At 41.0% G+C, this 21,920-nt stretch overlaps 1 protein-coding gene across 2 annotated transcripts in view; it reads left to right on the top strand.

Annotated features, from left to right (window-relative positions):
- The window catches only part of LOC144527753 (cell adhesion molecule DSCAML1-like), a 52,392-nt gene that overhangs the window by 4,729 nt on the left and 25,743 nt on the right, over nt 1–21,920 (top strand). Inside the window, exons 2-3 of one of the 2 annotated variants that reach the window (XM_078265985.1) lie at nt 5,747–6,067; nt 8,705–8,851. In XM_078265985.1, coding sequence (XP_078122111.1) covers nt 5,747–6,067; nt 8,705–8,851 — 468 coding nt within the window. Of the gene's footprint in view, nt 1–5,746; nt 6,068–8,704; nt 8,852–21,920 lie in introns of those variants that run through there. The other variant, XM_078265986.1, reaches the window with a different exon arrangement.

Genomic DNA, 21,920 nt, shown 5'->3' with positions numbered 1-21,920 from the left:
AGCTTTGGTCAACACTGCTATCAGGGCACTGACTGTCCACGTGCTGCTGGGGTTAGAGCTTTTGGGATATGCATCCCTGAGAAAGGTGGTGTCACCGAATTCAACAGCACCATGTGGGTTGGAGACAGTTGTCTCAAATTGTTAAAGCACACTTGCAGATTTCATTGTATTTCTATCAATTCAATCAACATAGAATAATGTAGATCTGAAACAATTAGGTAATTAATATTCGTCAGTTGTTAGAAAATTAATCTGCAACTATTTTGAGGATTGATTAATCGTTTCAGCTCTACGTTCTCTGCTTCCAGCTTCTCTTATGAGAGGATTTTCCACTTCCATTCTCTGTTTCCTATCATTGTAAGCAGAATATCTTTAAGTTTTGGACCAAACAAAATATGTGAAGACCTCACTCTGGGGACTTGTGATTGCCATTTATCTCACTATTTTCTGACGTTTTAAGGTCTAAATGATTGATCACTTAGCCTAATTGAAAAGAAATTGACAAATTAATTGATAATGAAAATAAATTGGGATATGAGGCCGATATTATTGTGGGATGGCATCATTTTTAGTGTTCAAATTCAGCCTTATTTTGTTAATTTGGAATAGCCAATGAGTTTCTGAAACTGTGTAATTTTCCATCTGATGATCATAAATGACCTGTAACAGAACAGGCAAACGAGACTAACAGTGAAAAGAACGCTATTTTGTGGCCTACGGTTTTTATTGATGCCTTTGCCCGGGTCCGATTTTTCCCGCGAAGGTAGACGGCACACATTCTGATGGGTCACAGATTTCGGTGTAGGCTAACACCGGAAAAGCCTGTGTTAGTGAGTATGCAGGTAAAAGGTAGCAGGAGATTTCTTTATATAGGCCTAAGTGTATCTTGGAGGTTTAGAAGTTATCTGCTGTAGTTATAACTGATACTGGGGCAGGGCAATCACAGAAAAGGAAATAAACGAAGAACAACTAGCTAAAAGCTAGCTAAAAGGGAAAGTGAACCGACCCCGAATTGGCCCTCAGGTAGGTAATATGTCTATTTCATTCATAAAATAACTTTAGATTGCGCGATGTGGTCGTACACCAGTAGCCTATATTAAATTACATCCCCCTTCTGTTTAGCGCAGACGTTTTATTCCTTTTAGTCCGTGTTTGTGTTGCCCTACTATTTTCTTTTCCCGTGTCCTTCTGTAGTTGTGTAAAGCGTCCTTGGGTTTCATGAAATACGCTATATAAATCAAAGTTATTATTACGTTGGTTGCTAAAACAAACTCTTAATGCTTTGGCTTGCGACACAGTGACAGTGATAAGTGAAAGTGATAAGTGAACGTTATGAAAGTGATAACGTTACCCGGTTTAGCTCGCAATACATAAATAGTAGGGGTGTACGATTCAGAAAATGTCACGATTCGATTCCGATTTTTAAGCTCACGATTCGATTCAATATCGATTTTCGATTCAAAAACAATTCTCCATTAAAAAAGAATGTAAATGTAGTTACTTTTCCCGTGTACATTTTATATATATATATATATATATATATATATATATATATATATATATATATATATATATATTATACATCCCTTAGTACATGCATGTGGATTTTTTATTTAGTTTATTCAGTATCTTTTATTGTCCATATTATTCATGTGGATTTGTTTGTTATTTGTTATTTTAACATCCTGTTATGATGTATGTGTATGTTGTGTGTGATGTCTGTAAGCTACTGGGACCTTGAATTTCGCCTTGGGGATTAATAAAGTATCTATCTATCATGTGATTGCAGTAGACATACAATTAAAAAATAAATAAATATATATATGTATATATATATATTGTTTTTATATTATATCAAATATTTTTTTAAATATGAATCGATTTTTGGAATTCTATGAATTGATTTTGAATCGGTAGAGCTTGAATCGTGATTCGAATACGAATTGATTTTTTTGCACACCCCTAATAAGTAGGCTAAGTTACCTTATGCAACACTTCAAATGCAACGATCTGATCGAATGATCTGTAAGAGCGAATGATCTGTAACGTATTCTCTTACTGGGACACTTGATGGAATTTAGCCATTGTTAAGGTTATCAATTTCAGCTGTGCTTTTCCTACTATGACAAGTCAAAATGTCTGCTGTGAAAAAGGTCCCTATTCAAGGGGTTCAACTTTATAAACATGAACAGCTGCATTAGGGTTAGTGCAACTGACCCAACTTGAATTTTGACATTCACATTTCAGTACCTTTTCATTTGGATTCAGCCACAACAAATATGTGTTTACCATGCAGTCTCTGTCGTTTACCTCACTGTTGGTGCATGTGGCATTTTGTTTTCTTGCCATACAAGCCGTCTATGCAGGTTGGCACAGTTGGTATGTAATGTTTCGACTGTTGGTCTTAAATGGAGTGGAAAGTCCGCCAGTCTGGCACAAACCAGGACTGTGCCAGTTGAGTTTTGGAGCACATCCAGTGTGATGCGCTCATGTTGCTGTGCCTGACCACACCTAACCAAACAGCAATTTTTCCAAACAATCGCTGACTGGCTTGGCCACCGCTGGTATGTCAGGCATTTACACACTATTTATTTTACAAAATTTTACAAACTGTAGTTACAAACGGTTACACACACCAAAATGTAAACTATTACACTTCCTGCTTTCTGTCTGTCTGTTCACCTCTATGCCATTTAAACATATTTGCTCACTTCAGCAGTTTATTTTTGCAACCTCCAAATATTTGAGACAGTGTGACAGAATTTGGGGTTTGGTGACTTGAAGTTTCTAAATTTAGATTGTTCAGTGGGTCACTGTTGTTAGGCTAAATTGTTGAGTTGTTCTTGTTTCAGTCACAGCTTTCAAGTGCCAGCGCCACCATGGCAACCTGCTCTGTCTCCTCAGTGTGACTGAGAGCTGCTTTTGTGTGCATGTGTTTATGTGTATGCATGTGTGTGTGTGTGTGTGTGTGTGTGTGTGTGTGTGTGTGTGTGTGTGTGTGTGTGTGTGTGTGTGTGTGTCTAGTGAGTGCATGTGTGGTTGCCTGGTTTTGACAGGCTCTGAGTGGTGGGAGTTTGCTCTGATCCCCTTTCTATTCCACTTCCCACTCCATCAGTCCCAGTGCTCCCCAGCCCCCCCAGTGCCCAGGCCCCCAGGCCATATAATCTACTGTATGAGAGGCTCTCCTGCTGCCCAGCCCCCCAAGCTCTCAGGGTGACCCCCTCACTCTTCCACTTTAGTCCTGTCCCCCCATTGGGAGATTATAGATATTGCAATCTTTAATATGGGCTTTATGCTCAGGGGCCATTATCAGTAATCTGCAGAGGGGAGGGAGTCTGACCTGGTTTTTGCAGCCCACCACTGGACTGCCAGACACATTTTCAAATACCATCTGTAACATTCTGTCCAGCTTTATCAATCTCTAGTCTACTATGGAGAGTAGCACTTCTTTGAAAGGAAGCTGGAATTATTAACAAACCCTCATGCATGAAAGAGATCGCTACGTCTTTTTTTCGATCTGGTCCACTGAGCTTAGTGCCAGCACAGTGAAACTGTTGATGGTAGTGATTGATTCTGTTAATGTTTTTTTCTGTTTACATCACCCATAGCTTAAAGCTGTGTGTGGTTGTGTTTGGTTTTAATACTCCAGAAGGTCATATCTGATGGGCTTTGTGATTCTCTGCAACAATATCACAAAGTTAATACTCCTTGTTCACACAGATGGTTCTGATTGTCACAACTATTTTGGGTATTGTGCTTCGTGTACCTGTGAAAACCTAATAACAGTGTGAGCAACGGGGATATTTCTCTCTCATCCTGTTCCCTCAATCTTACAGCATGCTTTCATGATTATTAAAGAAGGATTGTCAAAGCTCCATCATTTAGCTGGTACAGCACAACACCAATCATAAAGTTTTCAGTGTCACAAAACATAATGTTTTTGTACACTTGGTGTTACTGTATTTTACATGCAGTACTGCTATTTAATTAAAGTGAGCTTAACAATTAGCTGGTGTTATTACGAAGTCGGTGAACAGATGATCTGGACCACACTGGATTCAAAACCTGTTTGATTTAAAAAAAAACAAAAAAAACAATAAGTTGATCAACAGAAAAAAATATTTTGAAGATCAATTCATCGTTTTCAAGCAAAAGCTAAATGTTAGTTGTAGCCCCTCAGGTGTGAGAATTTGCTGCTTTTCTTTATATTACGTAATAATAGATTTCATATCTTTGAGTTTTGAGTGTTGGTCAGACAAACAATTTAATGATTTCAACTTGGGCTGTACGGAATTTTGAAGGGCATTTTTCACTATTTTCTGACATTTTATAGACCAAAATGATTTAATAATGTATCAAAAAATAAATCTGCTGTTGATCAATACGGAAAGTAATCATTACTGTATTAACCTATTTTGTGTTATCCATTTTGCAGTCTCATCTCTAGATCTTTTTTATTAACAATATATTGGCGTCATTCTGTGCTGAACTGTGACATATTGGACATATTTTCGAATAAATTTGAGTCCCAGACCTTCAACTTTTCATATAGGTTTTTACAAAAGGTTACCAGGGTAGAAGAAGTGATCAGAACTGTTTTGTTACACAAATACTATGAAGTAAGGAGTATTAGTAAGGATTAAGTATAACATTTAACGCTAAATTATTAAATGTTTTGCAATTTAATCAATCAAAAATGTAATATAAATATATTCAAACTTGTTGATTCTACCACTGACACTTTTGTATTTATTTTTAAGCAATACATATTGACATGTTTTGGAGATTCCATAATTTCAACAAGTATTATTTAATAGGGAAGAAATCAATTTGATCCATTTTGTAAAAAAGACAATAAACACACAGTCATGAACAACCACAGTATGCTGAATGCTAATTTCATCCAATTTGGATCCACATCCTGGCTCTTACAGTATCTGTTAGTATCTTCCATGATGTTTTATGGACTTTCTGTGCTGAGGTGAACATGTGGTGGCGCGTGGTGTGTATTAGATATAATTTAGAAGCAATGGTGGTTAACATCCACATCTGTCCATCAGCAGTGCCCCCCCCCCCCCCCCCACACACACACACACTCTTCTTTCTCTTCTAATCTTTCCTATTACGACCCCAAATTTACTAGACTGCCCCCTCCTCCTTTCCTCTTCTCACTCTCCTTTCTCTGCTGAAGCTGTATGTGTTTAATCTGAGTGCCACAATGAAGAACATTCCTGTATGTGTGTGTGAGTGTGTGCGTGCATGTGTGAGCGTGTGTTAAATATGTAAGGAGATTAAATAGACTTAAATCTCTGCGTCTGGCATAGAAATTCCAATCACATAACCTAACCTATCATCGAGTTTCCTCTCTCTATCTTGGTTTGTGTATGTGTGCACACACTGTACGGAGGTAACAGGCTCCTCCTCCCTCCGATCCATCTAAACCATCACAGGCTTTAGCCCAAATCCCTGGCTTTCTGAATCACATGACTGATGTTTGCAGCTGGACATTTGACATATATTTGTTATGATTATTTTGCAACACATTTGAAGGGCATTCCCACTCTGTCCATTTTATTGTCCATTAATGTGATGCCGATTGCTTTAAGTGAGTGGCAGTGGAATCCTGTTAGTTTGTGTGTGTGTGTGTTTACAGAGTGTATACGGCACATAACAGGTGCTCATTGTTCGCCTCTCACCTCTACCATGGCCTGTTCGGTGATGTTGTGTTGTCTGTTTGCCCCTACAGTACACAGTGAGGATGTGGGCTCCACCAGGCTGTACTTTGTGAATGCCTCCCTGCAGAGGGTAACCTACTCCAGCTCGGTGGGGGTGTCCCTGCCCTGTCCAGCAGGGGGCACCCCCAGTGCCATACTGCGCTGGTACCTGGCCACCGGCGACGACATCTACGACGTGCCCCACATCCGCCACGTGCACGCCAATGGCACCCTACAGCTGTACCCCTTCTCGCCCTCCGCCTACAACAGCTACATCCACGACAACGACTACTTCTGCACTGCCGAAAACCAAGCCGGCAAGATCCGCAGCCCCAACATCCGCATCAAAGCTGGTGAGTTGGGACCACAGTGGGGATAGGGGAATGGGCCTAATTGCAAAACTAGGCTGAAGGGTCTGAAAGATTGAGATGAAAAGAAGGACGGTTATGGATCAAAATTCCAAAGTGAGACACAACATGATGAGGAATGGAGCAAAAAGAGACAGTTGTGAAAGCATAAAGTAGAGCAGATGTGATTAGCAGCTGCAAAAAGCCCTACCCACACACAGAATCACCTGCCCTAAAATAGCCCGTCTCGACCTGAACACAGATTGACCTAGAACACAGTCTACAGAGAGATCATCTGCATCACATACTACACCAGGCCTCGGCCTTCGCTCACACCTATTTGACCAAGCTGGTAATGAACCACTGCACTTTATACCGACATAACCCCTTCAGCTCCATCTACAGCATGGCACCATCTGGTAGGAAGAAATGCAAAACACAACCACTACAGTACTTAGAGTTAAGTAGCAACTCCAATGTGGTACATTTTAAATGATATAACCAGATCAGAAGAGGAGGAAAACGTGTGGCTATAGGTTGTATCACATGACCAGATCATACTAATTGACACTCCTTTTTTTAAAAGGTCAGCACAATAAAGGCCACCAAGAAATTGACAGCCACTTTAATATTTTTTGAGGAATCTTTTTTAAAGCTTTGCCAGATGAGAAAAGTAATTCAACACCAAGTGATAAGGATGTACGGTTCTAAGTGTCAGTGACCTTATTACCATCTTTTACAGCTAGGCGCTCACTCAGCTAAAACAGGGACATTTTAATTTAGAACAATTTTTTTTAAAAACTGTTACTGTACTGTACATAAAAATACACCTCTTTTCAGTAAATATATAAAAATAATGTTTAATTATTTTTAGGCATCCGTGAGAATCAAGACTGAACTGATAAACACTAGTAGATATTATAGGTAGTCTATTTTTAGACATTTTGACCAAAAGCTGCCTCTGTTGCCATCATATTCATTTTCTGTCCTCCTCCTCCCTGCTCCCTCGTTCTTCAAACTGTCCTCTTGTGCAGACTAAATATAGCCACAGCACACTTCTTTAATTATCTCTCATTAACAAACCTAATTGGTGCTTTCCATTGATTGGACTGTGCGAGGCTGCTTTAATAAGCCAGACCTCATCTAAAGTAAAATAGTACGTCTGGGGGTTTGGGTCTCTGCAGCTCTAGAACCAGCAGGGATACTTCACCAAAGAGTTCCATCAAACTGCAGCTGGAACAAAGCTGCAGCTGGATGTTAGTTACACTGCATCTATTGTCGTCTCCCCTCCCCTCCCTCCTTCCCATCATTCATTCAGGCCATTCGTTCCCTCCCCCTTCCCTCCTTCCATCAACATCTGTTTTCATATTCTGCCTCCCAACACCGACCTGAACTAATACTCATATTTATTCTAATACTAATACTAGCGCCAAGTTGAGGATTTGAGCCAGGACCCTGAGCTGCATGCCAGCCGGTTGCTGCCTTCATTCCCACATGACCCAAAAGCCTGGCCTCAGGAGACGAGGGATTAGCATGAACCAAACATCCTGCAGCCAGCGGCCTCTGTCGGGCCCCGGCAGCTCCGGTGCACAGGTTATGGTCAGACAGGATGCGGACGCTTTGTCATGGGGTTCAGTCCTGTGGCCGTTGTGACATTGGACAATAATTGACAGGGGTCTCATTTGAACCACTTTTACTGCTTCATGGCTAACAGCAATTTCTAAGCCAATTCACATCAGTGGTGGTTCATTCCATATTATTTCAGAAGAATTTGACAGATATGCTGTATTCCACTCATCTGTTCAAAGAAGATGCAAATGTCTGTGCTCTTGCATGTGTTTCCCTCTTGCAGCAGGAATGTATGCATGCTGTCATCGTGTCTGTTACCAGGGAAGGAACTCCGAACCAGTTTCTTAGCAACCTTCGGATACGTCCTAGCTTTCATGTGATTTTGCTAATGAGTCCCTGCTTATTCACCAGAGTGTAAAATATTGCATGAACCTGCATACTGAAGCACCAATAACCCTTCAGTTTGCTTTAAATGCACAGCTCGCTCCGTTGTATCCTCATGAAGTTCTGTGCAAAAACAAGAGATCGGTGTTTTGTGATGATGTCACGCCAAAGCTAGAAAATAATTTCCATGATTATCCTGCTTAATGGTGGCTCGCACTATTTATGGTGAAAGTGGATGCAGAATTAGAGGAGTTCAAACAGCATGAGAGTAGGCCAGTAATTTCCAATGAATAAATGTGGAGTTCTATAGAAATTGATGAAAGGGCGTTTTGGTCTGGAGTGTTAATGTGTTGTTTTTGATGACGTAAACATGTGCAGATTATTGTTTTTGTCTCAGAACAAGAAGGCTCACAAGGTGATGATATCGTCATGATGTTCATCCATTGTCAACGCGTCTTCTGGATAGATGTTGGAAGATATTATGTGTAGATAATATCTTTAAATAATAATAACTCTTTTAAGTAAAAAAAATTATTTGAAATGCCTGTCTGGAAAACGTCTGAAGCAGCATTTACATCATAATGGGTCACCACACCTCCACTACTGTATTCAATGGTAGGAAAATAACCCTGCCTTTTAAAGTTTTAGATATTAGCTATCTCAATATGATATGTGCGGTTTGTTTTGTAGTTTTCAGGGAGCCCTACACCGTGCGGGTGGCGGATCAGCGCTCAATGCGGGGCAACGTAGCTGTGTTCAAGTGCCTCATCCCCGCTGCCGTGCAGGAGTACGTCAGCGTCGTGTCCTGGGAGAGAGACACTGTTTCCATCGTACCAGGTAGGACATCACATGAGTGAATCTGGATTATCCTGGGGTGGGCAGGTTGATTCATTTCATAGGATTTAGGTATGTCTTTATCGTCTATGTGTGTGTGTGTGTGTGTGTGTGTGTGTGTGTGTGTGTGTGTGTGTGTGTGTGTGTGTGTGTTTCTGTTTGTGTGTGAGGACGGCTGATGCTCCGCTGTGCTCTATGTTTGACCGAACTCTTAACTCGTGTCTTCTGTCTGCTCACTGTTCTGGATCACTGATCTGGTCCTCCTCCTCCTCCTTCCTCCCTGCTTGATATTTCCTCCCTTACTCTCCTTCGTCTTCCTCTTCTCTTCACAGACATTTCCCTCTTACCGCTTTTACATCTCATCACATACAATTGTTTTCCCCCAATGTCGTATCCTGCCTTTAATTGTGATTGACACTGCATTAGATAGACTCTCCTCCAAGTTACATGATTATTCCACAGTTCTTCAGATTCCTGTCCTCTCCCTGCTTGTCTTAGCACCATGTCCTTGAAGAACAGGGCCGCAATTAGAGACATAGGATGTCAATAGGACTGTGCCCCCACATTCGTCTTCATTAACCTCATTTGTGTGTGAGTGGGTGTGCAAGAGAGAGAGAGAAATGTAGTGTTGTTGATGTAGTCTTTTTGTCTGTTGTTGTTGTTGTTGTTGTTGTTGTTTGTGAATACATTATGAGTGTCTTATGATGCAATTATATATTGTGTGTAATGTATGTTTGAGATGTATACATGTTTATTTTCTGCATTTAAAATGCTTGCAATAACAATGTAGGAGAGAGGGATGAGAGGTAGAGAAGAAAAATGAACCAAAGAAAGAGAAGCAAGGAGGGTAGTAGGGCAAGAACGGCCTCAGGTCCTGGCAGATGGCGTTTTATATTATATGTATGCAAATCACACATACACATGCACCAAGGTTGCAGTAGTTTATTTTTTATTATTTTTTTTATATTTTACTTCATTTTCAGTTTTCATGTACAAAGTACAGTATTGTAGTGTTTTACTGTACTTTGTATCACATTTCTGTCTATTACACATTTTGTCAGAATAACCAAAAAAAGCTTTCTGCTCCAACATTACTCCATGCTTTAATTTTGACTTTAATTACATACACTCACAACAACCAGTTTTCAAATTTAAATTCATTTGATCTCACTTTTCCACACACTACTTTACTTTACTCATTTTACTTACATGCCTACAAGTTAGTTGTACACACACACACCAACCAATCATTTTGTTGTATAAAATTTTCTGTTAAAAAATTATTGAATTAGATTTTATTATACATGCTATTTTTGTTTAATTTTTGTTTTCAAAGGACATTTCTTTAAATCATTATTTCTCTATTCTGATTTGCTGTTTTCACTTTAAAATCAAGAATGATTCTACCTTTTCCTGCAGTCCCTCTTTACATTAAGAGTTCCCGCCATGTTTCCTAAACATCAATACAGTTGATCTGGTTTGGATGTGCCAGTCCTCTGTGTGTGTATTTATGTTTTTTTTTATGTATGGGGTGTTGCTGTGAATACCGTCGTGAGGCTGCTGTGTGTAATTAGGGGTATATAGGTCAGTTGATGAGCAGTGAGTGTGAGGATCAGATGTTGAACATGATGAGCTGCTCACTGAACTTTCGTGTCCCTACGACAGAGGCACACACAAACACAACAAGCACTCGCAATGTAGCCGTGTTCAACCTTGACCCCGACCCACTGCTCTAATCAACACAGTGACCTCATCATCCTTACAGCCAATCAACACAGTCACTTATCCGCAACATGACCTCTAAAACACAACACGTCTGCAGAACAGTTCGTTAATCTGAATATTGTATGTGCACTCTCACATTGATGCACAAAAACTATGCACACATACACATACAGTGAATATCCATATACAGTAGATAAATGTGGTTATATAAATGGCCCAATGGAAACATTATTGATGCTCATATCCCACTCCTCAGTTAACCATATCTTAACATCACCGGTCAAACTCTCTTTCTTTCTTACTCTCTCCCCCCTACTCGGCCAGCAAAGGACTGTCTGGATAGGTCTAACGAAGATGTGAAAATTAAAATTGATTTTGTGACTGAGAGCTCTCTGCAAGTGAGTGAGTGGGTGGTTGCCTGTCTGGCCTGTCACTATTTTGTTCCTTAAGAAACACAGCAGAAGGAGTTGCAGTTGATTTCGAGTGAGTAAATCCATATGTTGTGGTTGATTTTTTTAAATCAAAAACATTCATTCCATAATTTTCCATAAATGCTTGTTCCTGGGGCTATCCCAGCATGCACTGGGCAGAAGGCAACAAAACACCCTGGGCTTTCTGGCGGTCGATCATACAGCGAAGAGAGATAGACAATCACATTCACAAGAATTGACTTGCATGTCTTTTATTTTGTTAGCTGTCTCTGTGGTAACAAAAACTCTGCCTAGGATGTTGTCTGGTTTTGTATTGATAAAGAGGGACATTGTCTGCTAAAATCCACTGCAAACAGCAAGTCAAAGCACTCAACCATCACTGAACGTTCTTTGAATGTTACTGTAAAAACAATACTCTGGTGGGCTGTGATTGGCTGTTCCGCATAGTTGCAACACAAAACAGAAACAATAGGATTGGTTCTTTTTTCCAGCTGCAAGTGTCTGTCTTAGTGCTGGAGATTTAATTAGTTTCAACACATAGGTATTGTTTACGTATTGATTTTTTAACATTTTAATTGACTTTAATTAGAGGTATTGATGCATTCAAGTCATCTACCTTCAGAGCAGCATTTGTGCCACCACAGACCTGAGGCTCCCACTGCAGTTCCTTCCTGTGTGTCTTCTCTCTGATTCCCCACCGTTTAAATACAAAATAAGAATTCAAAAGTGACGAGACAAAAGTAAAAAAGAATCAGGAATTATTATGTGCAGACCCTGATTAGCAGGACAATCACATACCGCTCTGAAGGTTGAGTTGATGACATAACACAACGCAGCCATGCCCTCTGAACCCCAACAGGTTCCATTTTGTCAAACACACGTTACCCATCTGGAGGTGTGTGTGTGTGTGTGCACGCATGTGCATGCATGTGTGTGTGTGTCCTAGCCTGCCCCACTTTCCTGTCCAGCCAGGACAGTGAGGGGTTTTATTAGGGGGGTTGCATGCAGACTGACCTATTTCCCTCTCACTTGCCCATCCCATGTCATCCCTGTATTTAAGCTTTGTGTGGGTTCTCGTGTGTGTGACCCTCATAAGACAATGGAGGCCTGCTTGTCTGAGCAGTGATCGGGAGGAGGAGAGCTGGAGCGGAGAAAGAGAGATGGAGGGTTTGTGGACGGGAATAAAAACAACAGTGGGACACAGAGAGGGTTCAGCTTGCAGATCGAGGCCGTCAGTCTAACCAGCAGAAAGCTAATGAGTGGCTCCGATGAATAGAGACTGGACCAGCAGATGGCTGCGGCCACATGGTGGTCCACAGAAGATGCCCAACCATGCTCCATCTTATCCACCTGCCACACAGTTTGGCCTTGTTTATGTATTTGCACAGTCATTTAATACACATATCCATAAAACCCAGAGCTGAAAAGCAATGACAGAAGGGAAAAATTACAATTTCTACAAAATCAGAAAACTCTTCTCGCACACATCAACACTTCACCTACTCATCCTCAGTATTCTGTGTTCTCTTTTTTTTACTATCTTTGTACTCTAGCTCTACTCTCGTCCTCCTATTTTCTCTCCAAACTTCCACTCCATCTTGTTCTACTCCCTCTTGGTGAAATTATACAGGATACATATGTGTTTTGCATGCATACAGACCATTGACAGACACTGCTTGTACTGTACATTTCCAGAATACTGTGAGAGGAATGGTGTATTCTATCTCATCAGTCTAGCTAAGTCTCTGTTGTGTTGAAAGTAAGGTGGATTTAACCTGTCGGTGTGTAAATGCTGAGTTATCAGGCCTTAATGTGAACTTGGATCCTAATGGGTGGTGAGGTCACTTACAGGCTACATTACAGATCAATCCTCTGCCCCTGGGGTCCCTGCTGGAAGTCAAGCGGTTCAACAGAGAAACCACACACACACACACACACACACACACACACACACACACACACACACACACATTCATTGGGAGCACGTTGAAAAATACAGTTGAGTTTATCAATTTGTAGGATGAAGTTACAGTAGCTAAGCTAAACTGGTTAGTTTGCAGGGACTTGGTTGAGTGGGCTGCAAATAATGCAAATAATTTCGCTGATTATTTATTCGGTTTATCGTTTTGTCTAAAACATTATCAAAACAGTTGCCATTAATATAGAATAGTTCACAGCACATCGATTACAAGGGGGTTTGGACCATATGGACCAAATGTTTATCAATTGCTAATTGGGCCTTTACATATACATTATGTACTGTATTTGGATATTAAAATATAAATATTAAATATATTATGTATGGAGGTGACTTTAATAAGTGTATGTATGTATACCTGCTCTCTCTGTGGTTCCAGCATGCTGCAGCTGGCTATGTATTTGACAGTTCTAAAACAGTTGTGTATATATATTTCTTAGACCATGCACGTACTGCAGCTTTTCCTCTCAGTAATTAAAAAGTTAGTGTCCTAAAGCTCCGCACAGGTGCAGTGAGGAGAGAGGTGACAAAGCCAGAGGGACCTCATGGAGAGCAGTGGTGTGTTAGGACACAATGTCTGTTTGTAAATCTGTGCTTTTGCACTCAGAGCAGGAATACATTAATAGATACACTTGTCTGGGACACAGCAGACTCTTGTAAACACTGGTCTGACACACACACACACACACACACTCGCTTCTGCAAAGTACACATGTACAAGCCTGCCCCCTACACACACACACACACACACACACACACACACACACACACACACACACACACACACACACACACATCACCCTCGAAAGTAACACAATAAAGCCATTTTCAGATTTTGCACGAAGTTGCCTGAATATGGAGTATTCATTAAACATTAACTCTGGATACATTAAGGCTGCGCTCCACTCTGCTCTGCTGTGTGGCGGCTGTCCTGTTGTTGTGCTCGGGCTGCCTGGGTGCAGCAGGACGTGGTGTGACAGAGGGGGACAGGGAGCACGTGGCGTCCCCAGGGCTCATTGAACATAACCCCATCGACTGTTGCCCTCTGTCACTTCCACCCTCTAGTCTTACACCAACCCTCCCTCACCTTACCCTCCTCTCCTCCTGCCTCTGTCCCACATGGCACACAGCATAGTCATGGGGGTTAGTGGGAGACATTAAAGACTAAATTATGCAGCAGAAGGTGCCACTATTACCTATGTACACATGCAAACATATGCTGGTAACACCAAAACCTAACAATGAGCAGTGTTTTGTAAAACCATCTATCTAAGAAATGACAAAACAACATGGAAATGTATTACCTTTTAACCGCTCAAACACAGTTTCCAATGCAACCAAATAATTCAGCAGTTTGTTCTTTTTCTTTTCTTTCTTCTATCTCCGAATATGTTTGCCCCTCTCACATTTACCCCAGTGTGCTGAGCAGGGCAGGAACAGATGGGGTGCTGGCAGCCATCTTTTACTCAGTTAGGTTGAGTAAGCACGTGGGTGGGTGTGTAAATTAGCACAAACGTGTGTGTGTGTGTGTGTGCGCGCGCGCGTGCGTGCGTGCGTGCGTGCGTGCGTGCAAGGGGCACAATAGGCATAATTATCTCTGCTTGAGAGGCCCAGTTGGGAGGGGGCTGGCTGGCGTGGAGAGGCGGAGTTCAACAATGGCTCAACCACAGGCTTTGTGAGTACAGAGCAGAGGGCTGACAAGTGTCGGCTATTATTGACTATTTACACACTACTACACACGCCTGCTCACGTGCGCATAACACAGAAACGTACACACTCTGCCGTCCCTCTCCCCCGGCTTTTTTTCTCTTTGTGTCTTCAGTAAACACTCTCAGGCTCACGCACGCATACACACACAAACACACACACGTGCAATATGAGCATGTAGTATGAGCAAGTTTACGGTGCATCAGTGTATCAGTGTCAATCAGTGTAAGAGGGAGAGATGGGGAAGCCCCTGCAAGCACATCACTGACAGAAATCTGGCCCTTCAAGCCAGGCTATGTGAGAATATATCAACTGAGAGAGAGGGAGAGAGAGAGAGAGAGATGAGAGTTAGTTTGGGATGTCTGGTTTGGATTCACACATTTCTAATCATGTGGCTTTAAAGATAATTTCAGTTGATTAAAACTGGGGTCTTTTTTTCTGCTTTTGCCATTATTTTTATTCATTGTGATAACATGGCACTTGCTGAGATCTCCGACAAACCTACTAAAATAAGACTGAGTTGTAATGAACTAGGAAAAAGAAGATGATTCTTTAAGTTAGTTTTAACTTAAATGGAACTTTCCTTATAATATTACTGTAGCTTCAGGCGTGGTACAGTTTGACAGTAATTTAAAGACATGATCAACACTACAACTACAAATTTTAAGTATATAGTTGTAGTAACATTAGATAGAAAGCACACGGATGTATGTAAGTGTATTGTTTTCAAGGAAAAGTGATATTTTATCTTCATATAGATTTCAGGTCACATTGTCAACTCTTGCTCCTGAGTGATCACCACATTCTCATCACTGGGACTTTTTTTTAGTATTCTATCAGATGAGAGTAACCAAATAATTTGTATTTACTGGCTCTGGGAAGGATATTTGTTAATCTGCACTGCTAACCACATCCAGAGTTGTTAAGGAAAGTGAAAGCAGGAAGGCTTGTGTCAAGGCTTAGAGTCAAAGAGTTGGAGGGTTTATGTGGCCTGGATTGGGTTAAGAAATAGGATTTCAGTAAAGAGGTATTACCACTTTCCTCCTGCTTTCTTCTACTCTTTTGTTTAGGCTACCCGAAGAGGGATTAGGGCGAGGAGATTACAGCAGGCTTTACTAAGAAATTGTATTTAAGGAAATGCTTCTTTACTCAGAAGCTCGCAGCAGCGGCAGGAAGTTTGGTTCAGATTTCCCCCGTCAGTCTTCATTTCTGTTTTTTTCTCAATATAAAAAACAGAGATTTTCTCTCAAATCCTGTCATAACATTTCTTAACTTGTGGTCCTACAAATTTCCCTCTGATTTCATGGAATAATTACAGACAGTCTAAAGTATATATATGATTATACCAAAAGTCGAATTCTGACTAAATGTATAATTTAAAAGAAAAGATAAGGTGTAAGGGAAATAAACATTAGAAACTGAAAGAGTTCTAGAATCAGATATTCTTAATTAAGCCTAAAATAGATGCACTCCACATTTTGATTTATTCTGGTATAGAGTGATGGATTTCACACTTCAGTGACCCTGATGGAGAGATTTCTTTTTTACGGCGTTTCTGTGAATGCAGCTGGTGGTCTGGGGACCGTGAGGAGACATGCTCGGGGATCAAATGGGATCCCTGGTGGTCATCCAAGTGCCATGTTCCTACATGACCTCTCAATCAGACCTATTGATCAGCCTCACTATTAGTTGACCGAACACACATAAAGGCCAGATCCACACAGCGGGCCGTGGTTGACGGCAGTGGGCAGGAAGTTGAGGGAGGTGAGCGGATCTGGATTGCTGCTTTGGGGTTAATGTGCTAGAAAAGTGTGAGGAAAAGGTTGTGATGTTTTTCGGCTGTTGTGGTTGTGGTGTTTGTGGCTTAGTATGTACATATACAATATCATGTGTAAGCAAGTCAATAATTCAACATGGTTGGGAGTTGTTTTGTCTCTGTTTTTGCCATCAGTGGAACTCTGTAAATACTTCAGTCAACAGTTCAGCATGGTGTATGTACAATAGGGATGATACAAGGCAAACAGCAGTCAATATTTTTTTGTGTCAATACCAAAAAAATCTAGGGTCAGTCTCATTGTAAAGCGGGGGCTTTTCACTTCAAAATTTAAGTTTAATATTGTGCAGATGCGACAAAAGGATGGTTTCCTGTGTCTATATTCACGTGTACAGTATATGTACTGTATAGGAAATGTGATGAGGTCATATCTAGCAACAGTGCAATATGCACACTTTTATATATACAGGTTTATAAAAGCCAATCCAACATTTTTATTTGTGATTAATCTGCCAATTATGTTTTTTTAATGAATTGTATGCTGACCACTTCCTGTTTGGCAGATTCAAACTGGAATGTGACTAAGTACATTTACCCAAGCACAATTTTGAGGTATTTCACTTGAGTATGTTCGTTTTCTGTTACTTTATACTTCTATAAATACAATAGTACATATAAATATTGTACTCTTACTCCACTACTTTTATTTGACAGCTGTAGTTACTAGTTACATTTTTTTATTACAGACATTATTATAAATTAAACTACCTATTTGTATATAGTGGTTAATATGAACTCGCTTTTGACTGTTTACACCGTTAAAATGCTGCTTATATCTATATATATATATCTAAGTACATTCCTTTACAGGATTTTTACTTGTAATAGAGTAGTCTTACCTTGTGTTATTTCTACTTCTGAGTACTCTTTACAATGTTGTACTTTACTCACTGGATGTTTGTAATTGTGCAGAAGCAGTAACCAGTGGTTGTCTAGACACTTTAAAACCATAGAATCAGTGATCGCTGCATCTTAGGTGCAATACAGAGAATTCTGCACACCGCTTTCCACTGGCAGGTTACTGCTGATACTCTGTTGTTGATGGTGATAGAGGTTTCTGTGGTTTAATTTAGGTAAATGTGAGATTGTGATATTTGATACTGAGTGTATTTATGGTCATTTGGCGTCCTGTTAGGGATTTCAACTGCTGGTAAACAATGTTAGTGTGTGTGTGTGTGTGTGTGTGTGTGTGTGTGTGTGTGTGTGTGTGTGTGTGTGTGTGTGTGGCAGCAGTTTCTCTCTCTCTCTCTCTATGCTGGGCAGTGACACTCCTCTGCCACCAGCACACTAATAGGGAGGGACCAGGTCGCTCACTCAGTCCCGCTAATGCAGCTCACTGCCCCCGGCCATGGGCTAAGCTGGAGTACACCGCAACACACACACACACACACACACACACACACACACACACACACACTGCTTAATCAAAACAAGGTGGAGGGGCAAGAGCTTTTTTTCACCGGATTTTTACTTTGACTAAGGGACAGCGTTATTTCAGTGTTTGAGCCTCAGTTCACATGCGATCAACAGTTCAATAAGAGTTTACGGGATATCCAGTTGAAGGGTAGGTGTTTGGATCACGGTGGCACACTTCTGCATGGTGCTGTGCATTGGGATGTGTGTGTGTGTGTGTGTGTGTGTGTGTGTGTGTGTGTGTGTGTGTGTGTGTGTGTGTGTGTGTGTGTGTATGTGTGTGGTTTTTCTCTCCCGGGACTCTCATTATCACTGCTGTCCCAGATGTCACCAAGCACATGAAACACACATCATGAATAATGGACTCCTATTTCTACATCTCTCCCCATTTCTCTCCTATCCTCCCACCGTCTTCCCCTCCATCCCTCGTTTCCTCTGATGCTTATACTGATGCCTAATCTCCTCAGCGCTCCCTCTATCTGAGATGGTCCATTTAGCTTTATGCAGCATCGTTGGCCTGTCTGGTTAGGGTGGGTTTATGGGGGGGAACATGGCGTCTCTGCGGCATTGCGTTGAGTTAGACTACTTTTGCATACGATCAGTTTAATGTCTGTCCACGACTGGCCATTCAGTCTCCCGATGCCCACCCCATCTGCATCATCCCCTCCCCCAGTGTTTACTGTTTAAAGTCACACAGGGCAAATTGGGACAGAGCAGTCAAGTGAAGCAGAAGAGACGTGGTCCAATCATAGTGGTAACTGGACTCTGCTCTGTCTACTCTTTCTCATCCCTCTTTCTCTCATCAACCTCCACCTTTGTCCGCTCCTCACCTCCGTCCTCTCAACTTTCTAACATCCTCTCCACTCAGGGTGGGAGCGGTGCACAACGCAACACAGTAGCAAGGGGCAGGGCAGAGTGAACATGATTGAAAGATGAGGTAAGCTGTCAGAATTAGTAAGGAAAGAGGACAGCAGTTAGGATTAGACAGTGAAGCGTGGCTTTTTAATGAAAACATGACAGAGCTGCGGCTCCTTCTACGTCTTGCATCTCCCCTTCTAGAAAATGAACAAGCGACAGAGAAGAAGCGAGAGGGGAAAAAGGAGAGAATTGAATGCTGAGAGTCAGATATTGCTCATGCAGTGTAAGTCTTAACTGGCAGCGTGACTCGTGCTCTGTCTGAACAGTTTGGTCGTGTTAACAAAGTCCCTTTTATGGAGGAGATGCAGCGGGGTGGGCTCCCATGGTACAATAAGTTGTTACACATCAGTTGTGCCAATAAAACCTGCTTTGAAAGTGAATTGAAAGGAGTTAAGAGGGCGTCATTCATAGATGTTAAGTAAGTGTGCGGTAGAAAGCCAGGAAAGTGTATATATTTTAATTGGCTGACACCTGCTTTTACTTGGGCTTTTAATGTACACAGCAGAGAGAGGGGAGAGAGCAAAAGGAGGGTGGAGTGGGCTCTCACTTTGAATACAGATGCAACACCCCTTTTTTTGCATAAAGGTTTGAAAGGAGGGGAGAACACAGACATGGACTGTTATCTCCTCCACAGTTTACCCTCCATCTTTCCCTTTGCTTTTCTCCCCTACCGTCTTTTCTTCCTTTCTCCGCTCATTCCTCTCTAAATCAAGTCATTCAGTGCTGAGTTTCTGCTTTAACACATTCCTCTGCTGCAAAACTGGACCACTGCCATTCACTGACACCACTGTGCTAATTTTGTAACATATTTTATTATTTTTCATTCCAGCCGGGAAATATCTTTTGTCCTATTTTAAGCCCGGTAGGTGTTTCTGTGTGTGTTTGTGCCGGGCACGTCTGCATTTGTGAGCACCAAGAACATTCCAGCACCGCAGAGAATATCTCCGGAATATACTGCGTTTTTTCTTTTCTTTCTTTCTTCTTCTTTCTGTGACAGTCACAAGTCTTTGATCCCCTCCTCCTCGCCTCTCTCGTCTCACCTTCATTCAAATTCTTCTCTGACACTTGCTGTTGAGAGCAGGGGTATGAAGCAGACACACAAAATGCAATTTTTCCATCGTCAAAGTCAGAATATCGACCACTGTTTTGTTCGGAGGCTTATAATCAATAGCGGCGTTCAGAGGATTATAATCGATGTGCTTTCCATGCTTTGATGTCCATGTGCCGTATGTGTTGATTTGTGTTTGTGTGTATTAGAGTTTTGCTCAAACCAGACCGTCACCTTTGGCAGTTCACAGGAGGACTCAGATCTACCGGAGCAAAACATTTTACAATCAGGTCACTGCTGCGCTCATCAAATACGTAGATCTTTCTTTTTTTTTTTTTTACATCTCCAAAGCATTTTTTTTTTTTTTTACTAAACTTGTTTCCTCTTCCAACGGTTTATGGTTTATTGGTGAAAAGAAATCAGTTTACAGGGTTAAACTTAATCACTTCAATAGACTTTTGATTCAAATTTGAAAGCAACTGTACATTGCTGTTTTAGGAACAAATTTCAGTAGAGGAAAATTACATTTTATCTTTTATTTTATAATCACTCTTCATATCAGTGATCGCTGCAAAATATGTCTATATGTACAGTAATAGCCTATTTGATGTGTATTGTCTCTTATTAAAGCCTTAGGTAATGTGTAGATATTTTAGCTTACTGAAATGGACAGGGAAACTCCCTTCCCATCTTTATTTTGAAGCATAATCCTAAAGGTAACCTTTTGAATAAGTTTTTAAGAGTCAGTTTCCTTCTTATCTTTTAACTTTAGACCACTTCTCTTTAATGGATAAACATGTTGTGCTGCGGGCATCTCTTTGAGGATTAACACTGTTGTTGCTGTGGAGGAGTGAAGCCTCTGACCCTCCGCTGCTTTGGCACATTTTTTCCTTGTGCTAGCTTAAAGTCATCATAATGAGCAGTGAAAATACGCTAACCTTCATTTAACTGGGAGAACCCTTCAAGGCAAGGAACCACTGCCTTTGACCGTCAGCACTGTTGAGTAAGATGCAGACTCTAGGGATCAGATTGTACTGCTCTGCCAGAAGGGAAACAGGGATGTGAGTTCGATAGCTCATTAGCCTTTTCCAAACTGATTAGATATGGGGTCCATACTGGGAACTCCCATAGGAACACCAGTGTTTTAACGCAAAGCTGTGAGTGCTGCACGATCATACAGTCAATTTGTATTTTTCTTTAGTTTTTGTTTTGCTTTGTATACAGGAAAAGCTGTATTCCAGACAGGTTAGTGTCATTAGATTATTCCTGCTAAGAGAGGAAAAAGGTTGTCTCCTAAAATAGGCTATTCTAGATAGTGTGGCAATTTGCCCCTCTAAAGCATGTAGGTCAGATTCACTTCCAAGAGCTAAATTAGTTTCCTGTTGAGGGTAGAGAAGTCCAACTAAGTTTCCAAACTGCACATAGAATTGCCAATGAACAGGCCCCAAATTATTTTTTAACTACTTTCTGTGAGTCCTGATGGTTTAAAGGCTAAATAAGTTCATGTTATTATCCTTAATGTAAGGCACAACATTGGAACGAACTGACTTTCAAACCAGCAAACTCCAGATTGAGACTAAAAGAAAGTGTGTTATGTTGTATGCTTTTGGAAAATATTGATACAAAACCTACTTGCATCCAAGAAGCTATATTTAGCAATTTATACTAATGATATTCTTTTCCCATTAATTTCACCGACATATTTCACCAATACACTATTATGATTTTCGCAGTCACACGACACAGAGGGTTTTACTGTTTCGTCCTCCATGATTGCAAACACATTGTGCTTTAATAATTACTAAAAGTACACCGAAATCGTAACAGGATGGCAGTGAGAAGACCCTAGCAACAAGGAGAGGATGAAGAAAGCGTGAGAGTGGGAGGGAGGGGGAAATATGCAGAACATCAATAAATAATGGCCCCACTGAGGAGGTGGAAATATGGGCCTCGTTATCTTTGCACCGACGCCTTCATTTGCATGTGAGAAAATGAGGCTGCTACTTACTCGCACACAC

Source organism: Sander vitreus, chromosome 13 (genome assembly GCF_031162955.1).
Source record: "Sander vitreus isolate 19-12246 chromosome 13, sanVit1, whole genome shotgun sequence".
Lineage (NCBI taxonomy): Eukaryota > Metazoa > Chordata > Actinopteri > Perciformes > Percidae > Sander > Sander vitreus.
This window is presented reverse-complemented; position numbering and strand designations above follow the sequence as displayed.